Here is a 26,244-nt window from a genome sequence, read left to right on the forward strand (position 1 = left end):
CAACACCAGTCCCCTAACATTTTCTTATTTGCGACACCAAACATATAAGCAAACAAAGAAAAACTAGATCAATTGGATTTTATTGAAATTAAAAACTTTTGTGTTTCAAACGGCACCATCAAGAAAGTAAAAGCGCTCACAGCAATGGAGGAAATATTCGCAAATGAATACATCTTATAAAGGACTTATATCTAAAATATATCAAGAACTGTTACAGCTCAGTAATAAGACAAAGAATTCGACCTAAAAGAGGGTGAAGATCTGAAGACAGTGCCCTGTAAGCACATGAAGGGGTGCTCAATGTCACTTGTAAGGGAAAACAGCTCCGAACCAGCAGGTGTTACTTCGCACCTCTGGAGATCTTGCTCTACTACCACTACCAGGTATGCCCCCAGAAGAAAGGCAGACACAGTCCACACCAACACTGGCCCAGGAATTTTCATAGAATCACCATGACTCATAACGGCTCCAAAGTGGGAAAAACCGGATATCCACAAGCTAATGAGTGGGTAGACACGGTACATTGTATCATACAGGGAAACATAGTTTGGATATGAGAAGGACTGCAGTTCGGACTCAGGTACAACATGGATGGATGCACTTGGAACACTCTGGGTAGAGGCAACAGTCACAAAAGACCATGTGCCGTGTGCTCCCGTTTCTGTGAAACGTGCAAGCGGACAAATTCATTCCAACCAGAAATGGCCTCACGATTCCCTAGGGAAGCCGGCGTCGGTGGCCAAGGTCTGTCAGCTCAGGAGCCGGGGTTGCTGTCAGGCGTGAGAACGTTCTAAGCTGGGTCGAGGCGAGGGCCGCGCACCCGAAGTATCATTGAATTGTACACGTGTGAATTACATCGGTAAAGCTGTTCCTTGAGAAAATTCAGTGTTGTTGAGGGCGCAGCAAGCTCCCTGCCTCTCCAAGGTCAGTCCCGGACCCCGGAACATTCTTCCTTTTCTCCCTCAGGCCTCCGCAGAGCTGGCTGGCGCCCCTGCTGCTGGCTCTCGGCCGCTCTCTCAGCTGTCTGAAGCGGCCAGCGCGCCCTGCCAGGCGCTCCTTCTCTGCTCTGCCTCTTCTTTTCATCATAGTACCGTGGCCTCCTAGCAGGCTATACCATTCACTCATTAACGAGGTGCCTTGTTTCTTGTCACTCTCCCCTGCCCCCAGCTGGAAGATAACCTCCAAGAACGCGACCATCATTGTTTTTCCCACTGGTGGATCACAGAGGTTTCAGAACAATGCTTGGTGTATAGTAGGTGCCAAATTATATAAGCACCTGCTTCTAAAATTAACTTCTTGTCTCATTACCCCAGGGCAAATCTTGATGTGGCGAGATACTAGTTCTTCTGAACTAGAATTGAAACAGTTATTTTTCACTTTGACTTAGTAATTCCACTCTGGGGAATTTATCAAAAGAAAATAATTCAAAGGAAGAAAAAATTGCTGTGGCTTACTTTGTGACTGTTTTGCTCCAGGTTGTGTTTCAAAGCTGATAATAATTTAAATGACCAATAACAGAGGAGTATTTACAAATTATGGCGCACCATCTTAGTACTAGACCACATAACCAGTGAAATCATAAGGACGCCTTTTACCAGTGTGGGAAAGGTTTATGTCATACTACTGAGTGGGAAAATAGACATATATATATGCTTTCTTTTGTTCTATTATCTCGGCAAATCTGTGTTACCAGTTACTGTGTGTCAGACCCTGACCCAGGGGCCGGGACACATGCAGGAGTAAGAGCAGTCTGCATGCCTGCCTCCCCAGAGCTTGGATTACGGTTGGAAAGGGCAGGCTGTGGTGAACCTGTAACACCTACGTTCACTCCGGAGAGCGATCAGAAGAGTGCACTAGGGCACAGAGTGGATGGGTTTGGCTGAGACTGTGATGGGCGGAGTTAGGGCCTTGACTGATTCCCAGAGAAGAATGGTGACGTCAGGTCAGATAGCCTGGGCAGGAACACCAGAGTGTTTGGGTTTCGTACTGTGGGGGAAGCGGTGCCAGAGACCGGCATTCAGCAGAGGAGAATTTGGGGGACATCTGTTTGATGCCCGTGGGGCAGAGACCAGTCTTGGAACGCTAGAGGACTGGCACAGGCTGGTTCTGGAGGTTGAAACTGAACTCAAGTGCAGTGGGAATGGAGCAGAGGGCAGAGAGGCGAGGGATTAGAATGTAGTTGGTAATGAACCGTGCTTTTCATCCTGAGATTCATGGCTGACAGAGAGAGATGTGGAGGGACTCCTGGGGTCTCTTCTACAGCACCACATGGGGAATGGAGAAACAGCGTGGTGATGGATCAGTGTGTGCAGTTTGTGGTGTGCTTTATTTCCACTACTAAAAAATCTTTTCCTTACTATAGTTTTTGGATCAGGTTACAAACAAGGGACATGGACAAATGCATTCCTGCTAATTGCTGGTTTTTGTTAAATGACATAAAAATAGCCTGAATACTATTATTATGGTATTGTCTTTTAACAATCTAGAAAAAGAACGTCTACAGAAATTCTTTGTCATTAAAAAAAAATCTGTATCTTTTGTGACATAAGTATGTTCAGCTTTAATATTTCAATATGCTACTACTTGGTTTCCTCTAACTTTGACAAGTAAAAATTATTTTGAAAGTGTGGTACCTTTCCATAATTTGATGATTTAGTTTACTATTTGACAACGAAGACCTTAAGATTTAATTTGTCTCTTCCAACACCACTACACACGCACAAAGAGACGCACACACACACACGTGCCTGTGCGTATTGCGAAGATGTGTAGTGCTTAACAGAGTTTGGCCCTACTCTGTAAATGTGTTCAGAAAACAATATAACACAGACACTGACAGCAGCTTGTTTCTAACTTGTAGCTAAACATGACATTCAAATGTTAATTGGATGAATAAATCTTGTTCATTTTACAGACATGGAAATGTCAATGAAATAAAACTATTTATCACAAGATAATAGTCTCCTGCCGCCAGATAAATGCCAAGATGAAGATACTTATTGAAAATGTATCAAAATATTCTATTGCTATTTATTGAAAATAAAGGTTGAGGAAAAGTTCAACTTTTCAGGTCAAACATGAGAAATGCCGTGCTTATGCTGTTAGTATATTACTGTATCAAAGGCAGTGTGCGTGGTATAGACACATGGAACAGTTCTCAGCCATGTCTAGAGACAAATCTAGCCTGGGGAATAACTGGCATGGTGGAGTGAGACCTGGGAGTAGATAGCTAATATGCACTGAGTTCTAACAGAATCCCGGCTTCACTGATGCAAGCTGCATGAGAACAAGATTTGAAAAGCAGTATTGTCCTCATTTTACAGGTAAAGTTAAAAGCTAAATAACTTGCAGTCTCACTCTAAGTGTGGGCCAACACCAGGATTTAAACTTAGCTCGGACTCCAAATCTGGTGGTCGTTCTGACACCCTGCAGTTCTACCTGTAGTCTGAAAGTGTGAACACAAGGCTTGTTGGGTTTTGAGTGACTAGCCCTGAATCCTAGTATCGAGATACCTGCTTTTCTAGCATGAGTGGTGGGAAAGTCTTCGGGTAGCTCCATCGTTCTGCTGTATTTTATGAACATAGAGACCTTGTTTCCTCATTGCTTCTCTGATGACATAATGTTTTTTTTTTTTTTTTTTTTTTTGGACAGGCAGAGTGGACAGTGAGAGAGAGAGACAGAGAGAAAGGTCTTCCTTTGCCGTTGGTTCACCCTCCAATGGCCACCGCGGCCAGCGCACTGCTGCTAGCACACTGCGCTGATCCAAAGCCAGGAGCCAGGTGCTTCTCCTGGTCTCCCATGGGGTGCAGGGCCCAAGCACTTGGGCCATCCTCCACTGCACTCCCTGGCCACAGTAGGGAGCTGGCCTGGAAGAGGGGCAACCAGGACAGAATCTGGCGCCCCGACCTGGACTAGAACCCGGTGTGCGGGCGCCGCAGGCGGAAGATTAGCCTAGTGTGCCATGGCGCCAGCCAGACATGGTGGTTTTTATAAGGTACACAGTTGGATGGATGTGGATGGATGATTGAAACAACTTAATCAATAGAAGGAGAATTATCCACTCATTCATTTCCACACCATCCCTTCCAGGCCCCAGCAACCACCGCCTCTGTCTCTGGCCACCAGCCACAGATGCTGGGTGTTAGTGTCTCCCTCCTCTGGTCTGTCGGAGAACTGCAGTTTTCCTGGCAGCAACCCCTCTACCTGGTATTTTGGTAGCTTGTAGAATCCTTGTGCTGGTCTCCCTAGTAGGTGATAGGCTCCTCAGTGGGATAAATTTGGTGTTTTCCTTTTCTCTGTTCTCCCTGGTGCCCATCAGAGCCATTTGGACATTGCAGACATTCAGTCAATGTAGTAGAAGAAGTGGGAAAGCGGGCTGTTCATTCTAAAGCCCAGAGGCCTCCCTGGTGCACCTTGACAAGATGGGGCCTCTTCACCTGGCCCTCTGCTGCACTTGTATCTGTCAGTTCTCTCAAACACATTTGGGTTTGCTTATTTTTATAAAATTGGTGTAGTCAATGAAGGAGCAGATAATTTAACCGCTAACTAAATGCAAAGGAGAGAAATGCTTAAATTCCCCTCAGGAAGAAAATGGGAATCCACTCAGCACTCTTTTCATCTAAACACTGGTGGAATTTGCCCTGCTACAGGTTCTTTGACGGCTTGAGGTAGCAAAGCCATCAGCACTGTGGTTGCTGGGGTGCTGACTCAGCCCTTCCCTTGCGCTTTCACAGACGGGCGGCCTTTGACCCTGGAGGACATCTGGGAGGGAGTCCACGAGTGCTACAGGACGCGGCTGCTGCAGGGGCCGTGGGACACCATCACCCAGCAGGTGAGACCGTTCTCGTTTCTGTGTACGCAGGCCTTTCCGTCTGCGCCTCTTTGTCCAGTTCTCTCTGCACTTCCTTCTGTTTCGCTTCCCCACAGCCACACAGAGCTCAGTTCAGAAACAGCCTCCTTACAACACCTTCCCAGTCTTGGGCTAGTTTCCTTATTGTCAGCTCACATCACACCCCATAACTTCCTTTCACGGTGCTTATCTCAACTGAAAATTATGTATTTGTGTGATTTTCAGAAAATACACACCTGTCTTTTCTACTCTACTGTGAGTTCCCAGGTGTGATGCACACCTCACGGGACACACCTAGCACCAGCAGAGCTCATACCATATAGTAGGTACTCAATGAAAATGTGTTTAGTAAATGTGTGCTAGATAAATAGAAGATTGGTTGACATATAAACTACGGAGTAGATGGTTGGGCTTGTGTTGACTGTGGTTGCCTGGGATGTTTCACAGTGTTTCTCATGGGTACATTGGCAAAAATAAATAAATAAATAAATACGGACTTTTGATTAATAATAGGTTTACAGTAGTGATTTGCAAAAGTAGAGAAAATAGATCTGCAAAGTAGGTATAAAAAGTAGATTTGCAAAAGTAGAGAAAATAGACCTGTCAATCATGTAAGTCATTATTACTGCCTCCCTAAAATCAGCAGTTAATTATTTTAGAAATTTAAAAATACTCATCACCTTGCCACCAATCATGGTCTCCTTGAAAATAATTTTTACTTATGCCAAATATCTTAGCTTTCAAGCCTGTTATGCTTCATGAGAGCCTTGTTTAAAAATGACTTACCAGCCAGTAGGTTGTTTATGCCCTCCTGTGTGTTTGATCAGAAGCAGCAGTTTGCCTCCCAATCAACGTGAGATTCCCCAGCCGTCAGAGGCACTTCTTTGACAGTGACTGCAAATGACCATTACCTAGGTTCTCCTTGAGGACAAGGCTAGCTTTAAGTGTGATTATCTTTGACGCTGCCGCTTGGATTGATCTCTTCCTTTCTGTCCCCACTGGCACCCTCCTCGATGGAGGCCCCCTGACCTCACTGAGACCACTGATAAATCCTCTTCTCCCTGATCTTTTGTTCATCCTCTCCTACCCCTGCAGTCACAGCCCAACCACTGCTGTACTTACCGGGATACTCCACAAAATTGGTAGAGGAATGGAATTAAAGGAGAGTTCTATTTTGGTGCAAAACGAGCTTTCGAAGTCCGTGCAAACAAAGAGAAAAAAAACTCACAGAAAATTGCATATTATCAAAAAACCATACATGGATTTCAATTTTTTTGTGTGCCCAAATAAATTTAATTCCATTTTTCCAAAACCTTTTTAAAGTGCCTTCTTATCTTAGTCATGCTCCGCCCTACCCAGGGTCTGCAGAATGTCGTCCAAGTGCCTGGCCCAGGCTGCACCGACTCCCACTCCTGGCTCTACCTGCCCTTGTCAGTTCATCTTCTACTCCTCCCCCTGCAGCTCGCCCACCAAACATGGCCGCTGCTTATCACCACGGGAGCTTTGCTCTTGGAGTTCTTTCCCTCTTTGTTCTGTTGTTCTCATCCACTCCTCTCTCTGTAATCGTCCTAGCTCACCAGAGTGACTGCTTCTGAAGTCCAGGATCTGGCGACCAGGCGTCAGTGGTGGTTCAAGCCAGGTCATGAGATACAGAAGCAGATCCATCCTTCATAGTTCTTCCAAGACACTTAATTTTATGCAAACTGTTTAACTTATAAGAGTTTCAACATTCTGTGTCTCATTGATGATCACAGAACATCCAAAAATAAATGCTGCAGGGTCATAATGTGTAGGAACCAGGAGAGATTTGGTCATAAGGGTTGAGAGGACAGCAAAGGCCAAGGGAGGAGAGTCCAAAAGTACAGGTATATTTAACTTCGGCACTTTGTCCTCACCTCCTTCTCAGTAACTTTTCATTATGCTCTTGAGGGCAACTCTTTTTTTTTTTTTTTTTTTTTTTTTGACAGGCAGAGTGGATAGTGAGAGAGAGAGACAGAAAGAAAGGTCTTCCTTTTGCCGTTGGTTCACCCTCCAATGGCCGCCACAGCCGGCGCACCGCGCTGATCCAAAGGCAGGAGCCAGGTGCTTCTCCTGGTCTCTCATGGGGTGCAGGGCCCAAGCACTTGGGCCATCCTCCACTGCACTCCCTGGCCACAGCAGAGAGCTGGCCTGGAAGAGGGGCAACCGGGACAGAAAATGCGGTGCCCGACCGGGACTAGAACCTGGTGTGCCGGCGCCGCAAGGCGGAGGATTAGCCTGTTGAGCCAAGGCGCCAGCCTGAGGGCAATTTTTATCCATTTTGTCTCACTGGCTGCCCTATTGTTAATCTTCTCAGTGCCAGCCTATGGCACAACTCCTGATGGTCTGTGTCCCTCTGTGTTTTAATTCCACATGTCTGTTCTAACTCATGGCACAGGCACAATATTGGAATTCAACCATATCTTCTTAGTTTCCTATTTTGGTATTGCCAATAGATTTCTTTTTTTTTTTTTTTAAGATTTATTCATTTATTTGAAAGGTAGTGTTACAAGGAGGCAGAGAAAGAGAGAGAGAGAGAGGGAGGGAGGGAGGAAGGGAGGGAAAGAGAGAGGGAGGGAGGGAGGGAGGGCGAGAGAGAAAGAGAGAGTCTTCCATCTGCTGGTTCACTTCCCAGATGGTTGCAATGGCTGGAGCTGTGCCAATCCAAAGCCAAGAGCCGGGAGGGAGCTTCTTCCAGGTCTCCCACGTGAGTACGAGGGCGCAAAGACTTGGGCCATCTTCTACATTCTTTCCCAGATCATAGCAGAGAGCCCTAACGGAAGTGGAGCATCCAGGACTTGAACTGGCGTCCGTATGGGATGCCAGCACTGCAGGCAGTAGCTTTACCCGCTACGCCACAGCGCCGGCCGTGCCAATAGATTTCTTTGCATTGGTAGAAATTCTTTTGAACCAGAGGAGTCAATCTGTACACTGACTGTTCTGGATGGAATTGACTAATGTCTTTCTTTTTTTAAAAAAGATTTATTTTATTTATTTTAAAGACAGAGTTACAGAGAGAGGTAGAGACAGAGAGAGAGGTCTTCCATCTGCTGGTTCACTCCCCAGATGGCCGCCATGGCCAGAGCTGAGCCAATCCGAAGTCAGGAGCCAGGAACTTCCTCCAGGTCTCCCACGTGGGTGCAGGAGCCCAAGGACTTGGGCCACCCTCCACTGCTTTCCCAGGCCATAGCAGAGATCTGGATTGGAAGTGGAGCAGCCGGGACTAGAACTGGTACCCATATAAGATGCCGATGCTTCAGGCCAGGGCCCTAACCCACTGCGTCATAGCACCAACCTCATAATGTCTTTCAATTCATAGACATTTGAGTGTCACAGACAGCCTTTTCATGGACCATCTTTTTTTAACCTAGTGTTACAGGAATTGCCTCTTGGAGAATTCTGGTGTGACAGAGTAGAGATTAGCAAGGTTTAATGGGGTAGGGCACCCGTCAGGACAGATGGGCTTCTCTCCAGATGGATCTGAGAGAGCACGCCCAGTCATTCAGACATGGGCAGGCAAGACTAAGAGAAAGAACACACCTGGCAGGCCAGGGAGACACTCAGCAAAGGACTGGGAGCTGAGCTGGGAGCAATACACCTGCCAGACCAGGTGGGTGTCCCGAGAAAGAGCTGAGGACGCAGCCTGTATTCAGGCTGGGGCTCATAAGGGAGCAGGGTCCATGTGTTCCAGCCATCCCCCCCACCCCCGGGAGAAAGGGTTTGCTGGTGTGAAAGAAGTAAAATTCCTCTCAAGGTGTTAGACCCCATGTCGTCAGACTGGGTAGCCAGTAGAGCAGACAGAGGGTTCGATTCTCCTGGGGTGCCCTGGGAGAGGCTAGGACCGCCTGTCAAGTTACTGGAATAGGGCAGGACTTTGTAGTGTGAAATACAGGGCTGCTCCCGAGGTTGCTGCATTGCTTTCCCAAGGTGCTTTGTTTCCTTTAGGCCCCTTTCACGTACATAGGCTGATTTCTATCTTCCTACCTAACACTAGCATAGTACTACAAATCCAATCTTAACACAATAGGCATTGCTACTCTTACCCACCAAGGCTAGGGCTCTCCTAATAAGAGAGATATTTGATATAATCAGACTGTCACATAACTATGAGATTTGGTTGATCCTTTGGAATGTTTTGTATTGGGATTTGATCTGTGGATGGGTGTCTTACTTCTAATAACAGATTTCATTTAAGCTTTAGCATTGCTCATCCAGGTACTAAAGAGCTAGCAAGAGAAACTTGTCTATAGTCATTGTACTGTTTGGCATTTGAAAGTCATCATGATTGTTCACTTTGGGGATTTTGGTGTTTCATCCCAGATTGGTTAATGGGTGGGTACTTTTTGTCCTCTTCTTTGCTTGTGATCTTTGGAGAGTGGGTCTTCATTTTTGTAAGACCTCCATGTGGAGGAAAAGCAGGATGTCCCAGTAAGATGGAGATGCACAGTGTGATGGAGACCACGGAGGATGAGCTGATGGAGTATCGGTGGCATTGAATAGCAGGTGCCGTTTTGCAGAATTAGGCCAAAGAATCATTAGCTTGCAGGCTGAACACTATCATAATATGCTGTCCTCCAGAGCAGCTTGAAAACAAAAGCAGCCTCTGCATAACGTGAAACGCATCTCACTTCGTTTTCAGGCCTGACTGTGCTCACAGTTTGTTGCTCTTCATCTTTGGTAATCACACTGCTGTTCGCTCAGCGTTTGTCTTGCTGATTCCAGTTCATGGAAGACAGGCACCCTCTCTTCTGAAGACAAGCCACTCATAGGTGATTGCTGACCTGCTTCGTCCACCATCATGGGCTACCTGTCACCTCAAAGGAGGTGAACAGATGCCTGGGTGGGGTCTGCCTAAGCTGGTGTGCTAGGTAGTTTACACATACAGTCTCTGCAAGGTGTGGGCTCTGTGCGTTATGCGGAAGATGCGCATGATCATGACACAGGCTAAAGCTACAAGAAAAGAAGCATATGCCTTCAGGTTTTTTTTTAAGATTATTTATTTGAAAGTCCAAGTTATACGGACAAAGAAGGAGAAGCAGAGAGAGAGACAGAGACAGAGAAAGTCTTCCATCTACTGGTTCACTTCCCAGTTGGCCGCAGTGGCTGGAGCTGTGCTGATCTGGATCTGAAGCCAGGAGCCAGGAGCTTCTTCTGGGTCTCACATGTGGGTGCAGGGGCCCAAGGACTTGGCCATCTCCTGCTTTCCCAGGCCGTAGCAGAGAGCTGGATTGGAAGTGGAGCAGCCAGGACTAGAACTGGCGCCCATATGAGATGCCGGCACTGCAGGTGGTGGCTTTGTCTGCTATGCCACAGCGCCGGCCCCGATGCCTTCAGTTTTACTTGAAGATATGTGTGTGTTTATATGTGTAGGTGAGTCGTGGTCAGATAAGTAATTTTTTCTTGTTATCATCTTTTTAAAAACTTGGCATTATGGAAAATTATAAACATATACAAAAGTATAGATAATAGTATAATGGGCTTATCAACTCATGGCAACCTTATTATTTTTTTTTTTGATATCTTACCTATTGTGGAATTTTTTAAAAGTCAATCCTACACATCATTTTATATTATCCATAAAACGTAAGTAAGTACCCTCAAAAGGCACAGTCTCTCCATGAATGTTTATAGTTGTTTTATTCAGAACTGCCCCCATTGGAAACAACCCTGGTGTCCGTCACTGAGTGGATGGTTAAATAGCCCTGGGGGTGCACCCTCACAATGCAGTACTGCTCAGTGGTGAAAAGGAACCAATTACTAATATGCTCAGCAACGTGGGTGCATCTCCAGAGAAGTAGGCTGAGTGCAAGAACACAATTCTAAAAGGTAGCATAGTGTGTGATTCAATTTATGTACATTTTCAAAGTGACAGAATTATAGCCTGGACAACAGACTTGTGATTGTCAGGTGCTGGAGGGAATGTAGGCAGGAGGGGAATGGTACACCTATAAAAGGCATCGTGAGGAGACTGATGGCCATGGCATTCTTCACTGGGTCACTGTCAGGGTCTTGGCTGTACTGTGACACTGTAGATTCGCAAGGTGGTACTGTTGGGGGAAACTGGGCAAAGAGTAGGTACAAAAGGTCTCTGTGTCATTTCTTATGGTTGCATATGAATTGAAAATTAGCTCAAAAGTTTAGTTTAAAACAGGTCATTACTCTTTTACATGACTGTAATTCTGTTATCACAACTCAAATTAGTAAAATTTCTTAGTATCATTAAGTAAGCAATTTTGTATAAATGTCCCCCACTTCATATGTTTTTTACAGTTTGTTTGAATTAGGATCCAAACAATGTAACAATGTTTACCTGTTAAATTGGTTGACTTAAGACTTTATTTTAAAAATTTTTTTAAAGATTTATTTATTTATTTGAAAGGCAGAGTTACAGAGAGGTAGAGGCAGAAAGAGAGAAAGAGAGAGAGATCTTCCATCTGCTGATTGACTCCCCAGTTGGCCGAAATGGCCAGTACTGCACCAATCCAAAGCTAGGAGCCAGGAGCTTCTTCTAGGTCTCCCATGCGGATTCAGGGGTCCAAGCACTTGGGCCCTCTTCTACTGCTTTCCCAAGCTGTAACAGAGAGCTGGATTGGAAATGGAGCATCTGAGACTTGAACCGGTGCCCATGTGGGATGCTGGCATTGCAGGCGGCAGCTTTACCTGCTGCGTCACAGCACCGGCCCCCAAAACTTTTTACAGTGATACAGTTTCTTGTTCCTCCCTTTTTTCCTGGTGACTTTTTTGCTGTTGAACAGATTGCTTGTCTGTAGTTATTTTGAAGTCTTAATATTTTTTTTTTCTAATTGTATCTTTCTGGTATCTTCTTCCTTGTAATTTTTATAAACTGATAGTTAGATCTTGAAACTGGATCAAATCTATGTTTGATTTTTTTTACATGAATACATCATAGGTCTTTCTGGGTAAGCACATAATGTCTAGTGATCTCTTTTTGTGATGCTATTGGTCATTCATGATTTATTTATTTATTTATTAAATGTGAATTTACAAAGTGCAACTTTTGTATTGTTGTAGCCCCCACCAACCTCCCTCCCTCCCGCGGCCCTCCCCTCTCCCACTCCCTCTCCCATCCCGCCCTTCATCGAGTTTCATTTTCAATTACCTTCATATACAGAAGATCAACTTAGTATACACTAAGCAAGGACTTCAACAGGCTGCACTCACACAACTGCACAAGGTATAGGGCATTGTTCGACTAGTAGTGTTGTTTTTAAGTTTCATAGTAGAACACATTAAGGACAGAGATCCTACGTGGGGAGCATGTACCCAGTGACTCCCGTTGTTGATTTAACAATTGGCACTCTTATTTATGACGTCAGCAATCACCTGAGACTCTTGCCATGAGCTGTCTAGGCTATGGAAGCCCCTTGAGTTCACCAGCTCTGAACTTGTTTAAGTCAAGGCCATATCACAGTGGGGGTTCCTTCCTCCCTTCAGAGAAAGGCGCCTCCCTCCTTGATGGCCTGTTCCTTCTGCTGGGGTCTTGTTCACCAGGATCTTTCATTTAGATCGTTTTTTGCCACCGTGTCACATTCATGATTCTTGATTCTTGATTATTGTCTAGACCCATTAAATCATTAGCGGTTCCAAAATGGTGCTTTTCTAATTCTGTCATATGAAAACTGTACTTTCCAGGATCATTTCTATAGTTTGCTAATTCTATCATGTTATGTGTTAGTTAAAATTCTATAGAGGTGAAGTTTCTCTCCCCAGCTTAGGTACGTGAGGCAGGCGTCCCACAGCAAAGGCAGGATAACGTGTGATTCTTTCCCTTCCCACTCTAGCTTTCAAGATAATGAGATGCTTTTTAGCATCTTCCAAAAGTGACCAGGAATGTTTTCTTTTGTGTGTGTATCTTTAGGAACTTGTGGATATAAACCTTTTGGGCACTTCAGTTCATTGTGATGATTAACTTTATGGATGTTCGGTTTACCTTGTCTCTGCTAGTTAAAATCTCTGTGAGTTGGCCCCCGAGTCATTGTAACACAACCCATGTAGCCTCAATAGCCTCCTTGCTCCCTGGAATGACAAGGTGCACACTCAGCAGTGACAGTTCCTGCCCAGACGTGGAGTCCGCCACAGACCATGCCTGGCTGGTTCCTTTGGGAAATGGTAGAGTCTTTATCCAGGTGCTGTGGTCAGAGAGAGAGTGTATATGACTTTGAGCACCTCCAGTGACCAGCTGCATGACCTTGGGCATGTTGCAAAGGTCTCTGTCTTGATTAACTTCATTAGAGATAATGGTAGCATCTACACAGAGTCAGTGGGGGAGAATAAGTGAGTCAAAACATGTCAAATACTTTGTCTAATGTGTAATAAGCAGTAAATATATTTTGTAATTAATAATGGTCATTTTCCAGGCAAGCACATTTTCTTCAGGGATTTCTCAGTCTAATCATAAAATGGGTCAAATTTAGGGTCTGACCCAACTCCCCCTTTTACCCTGGGTTACTACTGAACTCCCGATCTGAGTGCATCTACCCAAGTCTGTTTCAGCTGTATGCATGCTTGCTCTCCTTCTTGCTCTTGTTCTGTCTCCTCAAACTTCTGAATTCCAGCACTATATCCTGACTCTCACGGGTCTTAGAGAGCATTTGCCTTCATGGGCTGTTTCCACCATAAAAATTGTTTTTGAAAAGATTTATATAATTATTTGAAATGGATAGTTAGAGAGAGAGAGAGAGAGAGAGAGATCTTCCATCTGCTGGTTCACTCCCCAAAGGGCCACAATAGCCAGGCCTGGGCCAGGCTGAAGCCAGGAGCCCAGAGCTTCATCCTGCTCTCCCACGTGGGTGGCAGGGATCAAACACTTGGGCCATCTTCTGCTCCTTCCCCAGGTGCATTAGCAGGGAGCTGGATCAGAAGTGGAGCAGGCGGGACACAAACCGGCGCCCACATGGGATGCTGGGGTTTCAGGAGACAACTTAACCCACTGAGCCACAATGCTGCCTTCCCATAAGAGTATGAAAATTGTATTTCATAACTGCATTGTTATAAAGATGACTACATTTATACCCTGTCAAAATATTTTCTTTGGGGCTGTCACTCTGGTTCAGCAAGTTAAACAACCACTTGTGACATCAGCATCCTTCTGGTTCAAGTCCTGGGTGTTTCACTTCTCTTGTTAATGCTCCTTGGGAGGCAGCCGAAGATGGCCCAGGTGCTTGAGCCACTGCCACTCAGGTGGGAGTCCAGGGTGGAGTTCCTGGCTTGTGGTGTCAGCCTGGCCGAGACCTGGCCGAGACCTCACTGTGGCCGGCATTTGGGGAGTGAACCAGTGGGTAAGATTCTCTTTCTCTCTCTCCTCCTTTGTCTTTCTCTCCCCACCTCTGTCACTCTGCCCTCTAGTAAATAAATAACTCTTAAAAAATACATTCTTTGTCCTAAAAGTGTATGGTTTTTATTTTTAAAACCAACTGAAACATGTTCATGGGGCTGGTGCTGTGGCATAGCGGGATGCCTGCAGTGCTGGCATCCCACATGGGCGCCGGTTCTAGTCCCAGCTGCTCCACTTCCTGTCCAGCTCTCTGCTATGGCCTGGGAAAGCAGTGGAGGATGGCCCAAGTCCTTGGGCCCCTGTACCCCAGTGGGAAGACCCATAGGAAGCTCCTGGCTCTTGGCTTTGGATCAGCACAACTCTGGCCGTTGCAACCAATTGGTGAGTGAACCAACAGATGGAAGACCTCTCTCTGCCTCTCCTTCTCTCTATGTGTAACTCTGACTTTCAAATAAATAAATAAATCTTTAAAAAAAAAGAAGCAGCAACATGTTCATGGGTTCCTAAAGCAATAGTGGACCTAGGCACCGTGCCTCCGGTGTCTGCTACTGCCCCCATTGTTTCCTGCTGTCACAGCAGACTGCAGACGCCCAGGCAGGTGTCTCCAGTGTTTATGCCCAGCCAAGTCTTGATCCAGTCAGCTTGTTGGGGACGGGAGGGGCTTTTCCTTTGAGACCTGGCAACTCTGAAAGCCTTGTGTTAGACCCACATCCTCTCTGCTGTGTGGTATCATTGTGTGCACGTGTGTGCGTACACACAGGTGGGATACCCTTTTCCCCATTGTCTTCTCTGCAAGCCCCTGCTTTCCTTCCAGCTCTGAGGGGGGACAGTTTTGTGCAAAACCCGGCCTGCGTCTCATCTGCTTTTAAATGTATTCTATTTAACACCTGAACTGAACTGTGCGCTTTTAATTTGGAAACCAAGACTTTTTTTTTCTGATTTCCATATGCCTGGGGAAAGGGGGTACAAGTAAAGGAATAGGGTTGCCCTGGTTGTTTTCCTCTTGAGGTCCCATTGTGCAAGTCCTGAGAGAATCAGGCTCAGTGTTGGTAGGCAGTGGGAGAGGAGGTGCCTGTGCAGTCCACATTTTGCATATCCCAAATACCACCAATTTCATTTTGAAGACTTTGCCATGCCTAAAACATGAACAAATACATTAATTAATTTCAGTGAATTTTATCTTCCTTCCGTGATACATTTCTCCAGATACGGAAAAAAAAAAAAAAAAAAAAAAAAAAAAAGCAAAACTCTTTAGGTACCTTTTGGTGAATAGGTAGCTTTCTGCTCGCAGTGATGTTCAGGAAGCCACTGGGGAAGGATTCGTGGATAATGAGGCTTGATAGGTTGCCTGGTGATTTATAATGATGGCTGCTAAACTGATGATTTAATTGTGCTTCCTCTAGTAATAATCTTAAGTGCTCCAGTGAAGTCCCAGTGATTGGCTTGCTTTTGAGCCCAGTCTCCCTGGAGTCTTTAGGCATCCCTTTCACACAACATCCGATAACTGACTTTCAACGGTTCCTATTTTAAATAATACAAATCAATTAAAACACACAGCTGTTTAACAAAACTTCCCAGTGTTGGCGTAGGTCTCCGTGGGTATTTCCTGATGGCTCATAATGACATCAATTTAGTGCACCTGGAAAGATCCGCATGGCCTGGAAGTGGCTTAATTCTTAAATGACAAGGAAATTAAGAAGGCTTTATGGATGGCGGCGGCTGCTGCCACCGCACAGTCATTGCCAGCTCCCGGCCAGCTCCGTCGTGGTGGAGCTCGTTTGAATGGGACTGCAGGCATCATGTGCTTGTTTTCACTGTAATTCGCCACTAATTTGTTGGATCTGAGTCTGTGGGTGTTAATTCTGGCCGTTAATAAGTCACTTGAGGAAGCACGATTATGGCAGCACAGTAAATGTCTCCATCATGCAGGCTTTTGGTAGAAGCCTTCAGTGTGCAAATGGCACTCAGGTTCTACTGCACTTTCTTGTCTTAGGAAGCGGAAACGTGCTGTCCTGCTTCATCCCCACTCACTCGGGCATCGGAGGGTGGCAGTGACTGTCACCTCCAAGTCTTTATTTCTAGATTGTCAGTCTGTACTTGCATTTGTCGAGTGCGGGTGCTCTGGGTACCACACACTTTCTGTATTTGTTTCTCGGTTCTGAAGTGCCTGCTCCATTTTGCTTTTCTTGTTTGGGGGAAAACCACATTTTTATGAATTTTGTTTGTTCGTCACACTCTCTTTACATCAAGAAATATATGAAACTTCTTTCTCACTGTTTTTGGCTGAGTGGTTTATATTTCTCAAATTTGTTGGGCTGTATACCAGAGCATGTAGACAGTCTTAAGGCTGGAATACTCTAGGCATTTGGGCAGCATTACTTTCTCATCCAGTTTTTACCGTCTCAAGTTTTCTGATGGCTAATTGCTAAGTAAGTGTTCAGATTAATCTAAGTAAAAGGACGGAAAGATTTATTATTTGACTCCCATCTTGTTAAATTAATTTCTAGTAATTTTTGTACTCCATTGGGTCTTCCGTGCTGGTGGCAGGGATGCAGTGCTTGAGCCATCATCTGCTGCTTTCCAAGATGCATTAGCAGGAACTGGATCAAAAGCGAAGGCAGCATTGAACCCTAGGCACTCTGCTCTGGGCTGTAGTCATCCCAAGTGCTTAACCCGCTACACCCCAAGCTCCCTTATGCTTTTTTTTAAAAAAAGGATTTATTTATTTATTTGAAAGTCAGAGTTACAGAGGGAAACGGAGAGTCAGAGAGAAAGAGACAGAGACAGAGAGACAGAGATCTTCCATCTGCTGGTTCACTCCCCAGATGACCACAATGGCCAGGGTTGAGCCAGACCAAACCTAGGATCCTGGAACTTCATGAGGTACTACTATGTGGGTGACAGGGGCCCAAGCCCTTGGGCTATCCTCTGCTGCTTTCCCAGGCTGTTAGCAGGGAGCTAGATCAGAAGTGGAGCAGCCAGGGCATGAACTGATGCCCATATGGGATGCCAGCACTGAAGGCAGTGGCTTACCCTGCTGCACCACAACACTGTTTCTGCCACACCTTTTTGTTTTTTAATTTTTTATTTTTGACAGGCAGAGTTAGACAGTGAGAGGGAGAGAGACAGAGAGAAAGGTCTTCCTTCCATTGGTTCACCCCCCAAATGACCACTGTGGCTGGTGCTGCACCAATCCAAAGCCAGGAGCCAGGTGCTTCTTCCTGGTCTCCCATGCGGGTACAGGGCCCAAGCACTTGGGCCATCCTCCACTGCACTCCCGGGCCACAGCAGAGAGCTGGACTGGAAGAGGAGCAACTGGCACTAGAACCTGGGGAGCCGGCACCCCAACTGGGACTAGAACCCCGTGTGCCGGCACTGCAGGCAGAGGATTAGCCTAGTGAGCATGGTGCCGGCCCCCTGCCATACCTTTTAATGAGAGTTCTTAGCACACAGTTCAACAGAATGTGCTCCTTATAAATAACCAGACTATACTGGCATATTTGAGTTTTACTTCTTTAACTTGAAGCTTATTTCAGTATATAATTTAATCTTCTGTGTATAAAGTTAAATGAAAGTAGATCATAGTAAGAAACAAGACTGGGAACAGAAGAGGGCTGGGAGTGTGGGTGGGAGGTCTGGTATGGTGGTAAGAATCACTATGTTCCTAAAGTTGTATTTATGAAATGCATGCAAATTAAAAAAAAAACAAAAAACGAGAGACTGGACAGCGTTCCTTGTCAAAAGGTTGAGCCTTTTCCATCAGTGTTACTCTTTTGACTCAGCGCATGCCTGGAATTTATTCACGGGTCTCCTTTAAAGAATTTTACCTCATTTCATTGTTCTTTGGAACTTCTATTCCTAAGAAAGGAGCAGCTTATAAATATAAAAATAAAATAGGATTTTGAATATTTAATAATTAATTTTAATATTACTCATCTTAGCACATTTCATTTTGATAATTACCTACCATCAATTTTTAATTTTTAATAAACATCTTAGTTCTCAAACTTCAAGTTTGAGCGATATTTATGGTCTCCTTTCCAGTTTCTGAGAGAGAGGCGAACTGCAGGTAAAACAGCAGCCAGAGCTAGGTGAGGCCCCCCAGGGGTGTGGCTGGCTGGCAAGCAGGTCGAAGGCCAGGTGGGACCCAGGCTGTGCGGCATACTGACCCGGGCCACTGTGAGTCCCCAGGGCAGGCTGTGTGCTGCTCTCTGCTTTGTCTTATTTTTAATAAATGGTTGCTATACATACATATTCTGCCTTGCAATTATTTTAAGTTTTTCGTGTTATACTTCCTACCCTCTCCAGCTTCTTTTTCTCCCTGTGGTTTTTCTAGGTTCTTTTTCATGCTGGCTGCTACATTTCCCATATTATTCCTGAAATCGTGTATTAGTACAAAAGTTGGCCAATAAATGGAGCTACTGCCAAAACAGGTCAGGTGCCTGCGTGAGTCATTGCCATTGTTCTGTTGTTCGCTGATATTCTTTTTTCCGCGTGTTAATTCAAGTCTCCGTTCCCCTGTCCAACCTGAATTTCAACAACATTTCACTGTACTATAATAATAATGCCAACCTACACCATAACCATCAAAACATGTGAATAAGAACTAAATGATGGAGGGGAGAAGAATATCTAGGGAAGTTTCTAGTCTTTCTAGAGCAAATAAAATTTAAAGCCATTAAATACATTGTTTCTGCCCTGTGGGATGAAGCAAAAGAGTTTTTTTTTTTTTCCCGGGGTGGAACAAATATTTTCTTGTACCCAGGATCTTCAGAAAGTTCACGGAAAGCATGTATTATGAAAAACTGCACAGTTCTAGGTGTTGTTGAACCAAAAAATTCTTATCTTGTAATTCTATTTTCTATGAACTTGTTGAAACATCCCTATACTAAATTCTAGGCAGATCATTTTACAAATACAAGAAAAATAGTGGTCTCTTTTACAGCTACTATTTACGCTGACACTAGATGAGGAGGGGGCTGTTCCCTTGTCCTTGTGAGAGATGGTGTTGTCCTCTGTGTGCCAAGGAGTACAGCGGCAAGGTGCAGCTGTGTGAGAGAGCTACAGCGATGCACTCTGTAGGGGCGACCCTGGAATGGGCCCTCCTTGCTGGTCACATTCAGCCTGCAGAAGTATTATAGGAGCTCTGAAATGTTTCGGATTTGATGTCTTAGGACTGGGTGTGTGCCCCACGGTTCCTCAACGACGCCTCCCTTCCCTGTTGCCTCATCCCTTGTCTATTTCACTTACTTGCGTGTGCCTGTTGGTAAGACACAAAGAAAGTGCTTGGAGAGTCTGTGTGATGGTGGATGCTCGCACCTCAGTACGTCATCTTGAACTGTACTGAAGAAAAATGGCATCACATGGACTTAAAAAATTTAATAGCCATTATGTTTTGCTGATTGATAAAGTAATATGTTATAACAGGCACTCAGCATAGCAGTTAAGATGCAAGTTAGGTGCTGGCGTCGTGGTATGGCAGGTAAAGGCACTGCCTGTGACACTGACAGCCCATATGGATGTTGGTTCAAGTCCCGGCAGCTCCACTTACAATACAGCTGCCTGCTAATTGCCTGGAAAGAGCAGTGGAAGACAGCTCAAGTGTGTGGGCCCCGGCCACCGCTGTGGGAGACTTGAGTGAAGCTCCTGGCTTCTGGCTTTGGTTTGGTCTAGCCCTGGCTGTTCCGGCCATCTGGGAAGTGGATGGAAGATCTCTTTCTCACCCTCTCTCTCCCTTTCTCTGAGTTTCAAATTAAATTTTTAAAATCTTCACACACACACACACACAATGTCAGTTAGGATGTTGACATCCCACATTGTAGTGCCTGAGGTTGTGACTTAGCTGTGTTCCTGACCCCAGCTTCCTGCTAATGCAGACCCTGGGAGGCAGCAGTCGTGGTTCAAGTCACTGAGTTCCTGCTCCTGGTTTCAGCCCTCTGGCTGTTGCAGGCATTTGGGGAGCGAATCAGTACATGGGCTCTCTCTCTCTCTCTCTCTCTCTCTCTCTCTCTCTCATTCTAGTTTATGCAATTCTCAGATTCTTTGCGATACATTCTTGTAAGTGAAATGGTGACTACAGTATTCAGTTTTCAAAGGTTTGTTGTATATTGCCTTGTTAATCTCAGAAAGAGGATGCTGCTTCCTCCCATGCCCCTACAGGCTGACTGATAGGGGTCCTCTTCAGTCTCCTTACTGTGTGACAACCCTATGTCAGCCAGATTTCTAATTGGAGTCACATGCAAACAGTTTTCCCCTGAAATTATTGATGGATAGCTGCAGTGCAGGTTTTGCTTGCTGTTGGTTGACACATGCGTTTGAGACACTGGGACAGTTGACCTTGTGTCAGAATCAGAGGTTCTGACTCATAGTTTTCCGAGCCTGGTCTTTCTGCTGTGCAGAGGCAGTCTGCAGGAGTGCCTGCCAGCAGGAGAGGGGGTTTTCTTTGTAAAATTCATTAGATTTGCACAAATGATTGAGCATGACTTCATGGACGCCTTTAAGCATGGAAGACGGGGTTTGGGATTGTAAGATGTTTGTGAGCTATCAGTCATCCTCTTGATGATAAGAATATGTGAGTAAGCTGTGTGTGAATAGACTCATCTGGATGAGGTCACTTGAATATACCCCCACCTCCAGTTAGAGCATTAGCTTTTGAATACCTTTAAAATAGCCATTTGGGTCCTGAAGCAAGTCCCTGGAAATGACAGGTTTGAGTTGCTCCTCCTGGCGGGAATTGGCCACTAGATTAATTTACTCTAAACAGAACCAGATCGTTACCATAAAGGTGGATGCTTTATTGTCAGTTCCTCATTTCTTCTTAAAAAAAAAAAAAAAAAACCTATGCAATTGATTGGAAGTAACGTTAAAATGTAGGGTAGAATGCAGCTGTGTTTTACAGCCTCTTACGAGTAGAATTTATCCTGTCTAGAAGTTGTTCCTGCAACATTAGCAGATATTAGGGATAGTTGGGCATTCTTCTGTGCACTTCACACAAATTGTCCCACTGGGACTCTGAGTACCCTTATGAGGTTCAAACTGCTCTCTGTGTTTCAGGGAGGGGTAAACTGAGATGCAAGGAAGTTAAATGACCTTCTGAAGGTCACACACCTACAAAACAACAGGGTCAGAGTTGTAGCTCAGACAGCCAAGCTTGAGAGCCCACGTCCCACGTCCGCTACGTTTGTCCTGCTCCTGCGACGCTAAGCTTATTCTCCCGGCAGTATCCATATAAAGATGTTGTATTCAAGTGGATCTGTCAAGGTTTGGGTAACAAACCCCTTTGAGAATCAGATGGAAACTCTGCAATGTTTTCCCGAGATGCATCAAGTTCTGCAGCCCTAGTCAGGGCTCTCCTAAACCTCGACGGGACATCAAGTCCTAGGAACGCTAGTAGCTCTGGTGGATTAGCAAGTAGGTAGAGAAGTTCCATTTCCCCTGCCTCCTGTGCCTTGCTGTAGTGCAGTCGCTGCAAGGCAAGAGCACGGTTCTCTGCCCGCTCTGGCGGAACACACTGTGTCTGAAGCACTCCAGTGTGGCCAGTCTCCGGGGACCTCTGAGAGGCTGGTGTCACCAGCTTTGTGTTGGCACAGGCTGGGAACCCACTTCGCTGCCGTGAACTGCAGCAGCGCAGTGTGGCTCAGGAGCCGGCTGCAGTAGAGGCAGCCAGCACAGGGTCCTTCGTACCCTGATTTAGGTAACTAAATGAAGAGCTTTGTAGATAGTTCTCATTCAGAAGAAGGCTTGAAAAATTGAAACTTTTGGTTCTGAAATTCCTTCCTCCGGAGAAGCCTTTGGTTGGGATGACAATTAGATGTGCTGTTTATCATGGAGTCGCATTGACAGATTGCAGGTGGAATGTCCCAAGACCACGATGGCAGAGGTAGGCTGTCTGGCCTCAGTGACAGTGGGCCTCCCCAATGCTTTGCTCTGAGTCCTGCCTTTAACAGTTGCATTCTACAATCCAACGTTGTTACAGGGCCTTGACTGAACCTATAGCTTCCCACTGAGGTATAGATACAGCCTTACATACCCTACAATATATCTAGAATGAGATGGTATAAACCTTGTCATCACTTTTCTAAACTCCTTGTTGATGGGATGCATGTCTAAGCAGCTTCTTCTAATCAGTGTGCTCTTTTCCTGCCAGGCCTTCTCTCCCACCCCAGTTCAAGCCTTATCCAGTCTCTGATAACCAAGGCTGCAGAGGCTGCCCCTCACACCCTCACACGGCATTCACCCTCCTCAAACGTAGGCTTGCTCACGCAAAGCCAGTGTAGAACCTCTCACAGGGGACATTCAGAACTGTCAGTGCCTTAGACCTTGGAAGGTTGCTCTGCAAATTCAATCCAAGGTTCCTAAAACATCCCCCCCGCCCCCGCTATCTTCCAGACTTCATGCAGTCAGACTGCTTGTAACCAGTTAAGGGAGTGAACAAATTTAAGAGTGTATGTTGCAAAATGTTGAGTCCATCTCATAGAGAGAAATAATCAGTAAAATTTTCCAAATTTTAAACATTTTCTTCAGTTTCTTCAGATGCATGTTGGACATCAGTTTCTTTTGTCACCACCAGGAATGGCTGACTGATCAATGATTTTCTTGAATAAGTGGAGGATTCTTCCCCTTGGACTTCAACTTAAGGGAATTAAGTTATGACTTTCTGCACGTTTGACCAAATGTTTTGTGCATTGATCAAGATGACTATGCCTATAGGTGTGAGCATAGGAGAACTCTCTTCTTAGAATAGGTCTGTCTTCTATATGATGCTATAGTCACATTATTGTCATTTCATGTGCACCTAGCTCAGGAAATCATTGTGTCAGCTGATTTAAATTTCATACTGGTTTTAGCAAAGCCCCCCCCCCCCCCATGTGAGTGTAGGAATCTCAGGGCCATTCCTGTTGTGTGTTAGGGCACAGGGAGAAGGGGGGTATATTTGGAGGAGACCACGTACAGTAGATGGGTCTTTGGATCCATCCCCGTACTTCAGTCAGAGTACCTCACCTCTGATATTCTCCTCTCTTGGGATTTCTTACAGTGTCTCATTTGCAAAAGTGTTCTCCTACTTTAAGGTGTTTGTAAATATCTGAACTAGTGGGCATATTGCCTAGATAAAATTCAGAAGACTGTTGAATTAAAGTGGATTTTAGTGTCCAGATGTGAGATGCGTCAGGTCTATCTTTTGAAATAGTTGAACCAGGATTATTTAAGTCCATATTGTTTCTAAGAGATTTCTTGGGGAAAAGCAACAGCAACAGAAAACCTCTGCGGTCTTCACTGATCAGTATGGCCAGGCTGAACTCTGTGCCTACCAAAGGGGCTTTGTTGAGTCCTTGAATGAAACAGTTCTTACATCCATGGACTTGGATGCTGGATATTGCAGAAGTCTTTCTTTCAAACGGAGGCAGCTTCTAACAGAAACAGTGGGGCCTAGGAGGAAGGTGACTTGGAAGTGTTTGACACTGGCTGTCCACCCTGACAGACCCTAAAGGCCACTGGGTGTCACCCAGGTGGAGCATCCTCAGAATCAGAAAGTATAGCTGGTTAACCTGGAAGCTCTGGATCCCGGTCTGCGTGGGTGCCAGTGGGGACGCCCATGCTCCTGTGTCTACACCAGCCCAGCTTGCTTGCACCTTAGACAGAGATAACCCACCTGTGCACACACCAGGAACTCCGGAAAATTACTCAGACATCCCCTCTTCTGGGCTCGTTGACTATCTGCTTTCACTGTTGTCTCATTTCTCCCTGGCTTCATGCACTTCGCTTTGTAACCCTGGTGTTGACCCCTCTGCTCCTGTGACTTTGTTACTTAAAGAGTGGTTGTCATCTTCGTCTTCATCTTCATCTTCTTCTTCATCTTTACCTTAACCATCTTTTTTAAAAAGTTTATTTATTTGAAACTCAGAATTAAGTGACAGAAGGAGAGACAGAGAGATCTTCATCTGCTGGTTCAATCCCCAGATGGCCACAATGTCCAGGGCTGGGCTGGGCCGGGCTGAAGCCAGAAGCCAGAAGCTTCTTCCGGATCTCCCACTTGGGTAACAGAGGTTCAAACGCTTGAGCCATCTTCTGCTTTTCCCAAGCCATTAGCAGAGAGCTGGGTCAGAAATGGGGCAGCAGGAACATGAACTGGCGCCCATGCGGGATGCTGGCACTGCAGGCTGAGGCTTTACCCTCTGTGCCACAGCATCTGCAAGAGTGCTCTTCTCCATGCACACACCTTCAGTCTCTCTTGCCAACTTGGCCTTGGTCTTGTTTCTCTGTATTTTCTGTCTGGTTCTGGCTGGCAGGCAAGCAACCCTCTATCCCCGTACCATCACACACCCTTTTCAGCCAGGATTGGACAGAGACTAAAGAAATTTTCAATATAATATGACCAAGCAGTCTCTGAGAAGGCAGGTTTTCTGAACCAGGCTGCTTTAGGAGGGCTGTGAATTTCTGAGTGATGGTTATACCTCTTCAGATAATAAACTACAGGTCATCGAGGGTCAACTTAAAGAATAAGGTGTTAGATAGTAAGTTTACCAGTCAGGCTCTTAGTTAATTCTTAGAAGCAGAAATTGGGATTTGGGTAGAGAAAAGAGAAGAAGATACTAGATAAGTTGAATCCCATACACTGCGCTCCCCCAACAACCCCGGCCCCCAACTGCTTTTCAGTTGAAAATTTCCCTTTCCTCAGCTCTCCCTTTCTTACACAGAGAGGCAAAGGGCAAGTGTGCAGACTCGTTCTGGGTCTCCCACGTGGGTGGCAGAGATCCAGTTCCTTGAGCCATCACGGACCTCACCTCTCAAGGTGTGGATTAGCAGGAAGCTAAAATTGGTAGCAGAACCGGAACTCATACCCAGTCCTGCTGATATGGTCTGCTAAGAGGCATCTAACCGCTGGGTCAAATGCCTACCCCTCCTGGCTGATTTGGCTTGGCATTATGTTTTGCATTTATTTCATTAAATTTGTTCATGCATATTTTATTCTTTTTGAATATATTATAAGGTGAATTATTAATTTCATTTTCAGATTGTTTGCTGTTACTGTATAAATATAACTAATTTTGTGTATTGATATTGTAACCTACAACTTTGCTCAACTCAATTGTTAACTCTAATAGTTATCTTGTGAATTTCTTAGAATTTTCTATATTCAAGATCATGTCATTGTGGCATGTCTTAAATTTTTTAAAGCTTTATTTGTTTATTTGAAAGGCAGAGTTAGAGAGAGAGAGAGTAGAGAGAGGTCCTCCGTCTGCTGGTTCATTCTCTAGATGGCCGCAACAGGAAGAGCTGCACCAACCCGAAGCCAGCAGCCAGGAGCTTCCTCTGGGTCTCCCATGCCGGCACAGGAGCCTAAGGACTGGGCCATCTTGTACTGCTTTCCCAGGCCATAGCAGAGAACTGGATCTGAAGTGGAGCATCGGGGACTTGAACTGGTGCTCATATGGAATGCTGTCACTGTAGGCGGCGGCTCTACCCGCTATGCCAACAGCGCCGGCTCCAATGTTTGATGGCCCAGAAAATACAGTTAGGATCATGTTACCTGAAAAAGAGATTGTTGAAAGAACCATAATTCTCTCCTTATTTCAGCTAAGCTTGGTTGCTTGGGTTTTGTCCTGGGCACATGACCTGTGACTGTGTCCCTCCTGTAGCATTGGGTCTGCCATTAATCCTAATCCTACTTGGATTACTTCTCTTCATCTTCTCCATTATGTCCATCCACCACCTGTGATTAATTGCATCCTACTCTGATTATACTGTAGCTCTGTCCCCCTATTTTATGTCCTGATTTATTTAGCAGTGTTTAGTACATCCATACGGAATCCTTTTTATTGTGTCACATTCAGTGGTTCAGGTGGCTTATCTCAGCTGAGCCCCAGTACCCTAAGAACTTTTTTTTTTTTTTTTTTTTTTTTTTTTTTTTGCCAAGGACTGAGGTTAGCAAGAAGTAAAGTTGATTTCATAATCCTTGAATGGTCACCTCAACCATGGTGCTAGATGTTCTCATATGTTTTAGGGTGAATATGAGGGATATTGGGAGACGCTGAGGAACTAGTGCTGAGGGTCTTTTTTAAGGGTTTCAGCTGGTAATGCAATA

The 26,244-nt window shown here is 45.3% G+C and overlaps 1 protein-coding gene across 21 annotated transcripts in view; it reads left to right on the forward strand.

Annotated features, from left to right (window-relative positions):
* Positions 1–26,244, forward strand: part of ATG10 (autophagy related 10) — a 272,261-nt gene that overhangs the window by 178,529 nt on the left and 67,488 nt on the right. For 11 of the 21 annotated variants that reach the window (XM_070056364.1, XM_051853633.2, XM_070056367.1 and 8 more), the window contains 2 exons: positions 4,734–4,831; positions 7,503–7,574. In XM_070056364.1, the coding sequence (XP_069912465.1) occupies positions 4,734–4,831; positions 7,503–7,574 (170 nt within the window). The remainder of the gene's footprint in view (positions 1–4,733; positions 4,832–7,502; positions 7,575–26,244) is intronic. The other 10 variants (XM_070056374.1, XM_070056382.1, XM_070056372.1 and 7 more) reach the window with 1 other exon arrangement.

The sequence above is a fragment of the Oryctolagus cuniculus genome, chromosome 14, assembly GCF_964237555.1.
Source record: "Oryctolagus cuniculus chromosome 14, mOryCun1.1, whole genome shotgun sequence".
NCBI lineage: Eukaryota > Metazoa > Chordata > Mammalia > Lagomorpha > Leporidae > Oryctolagus > Oryctolagus cuniculus.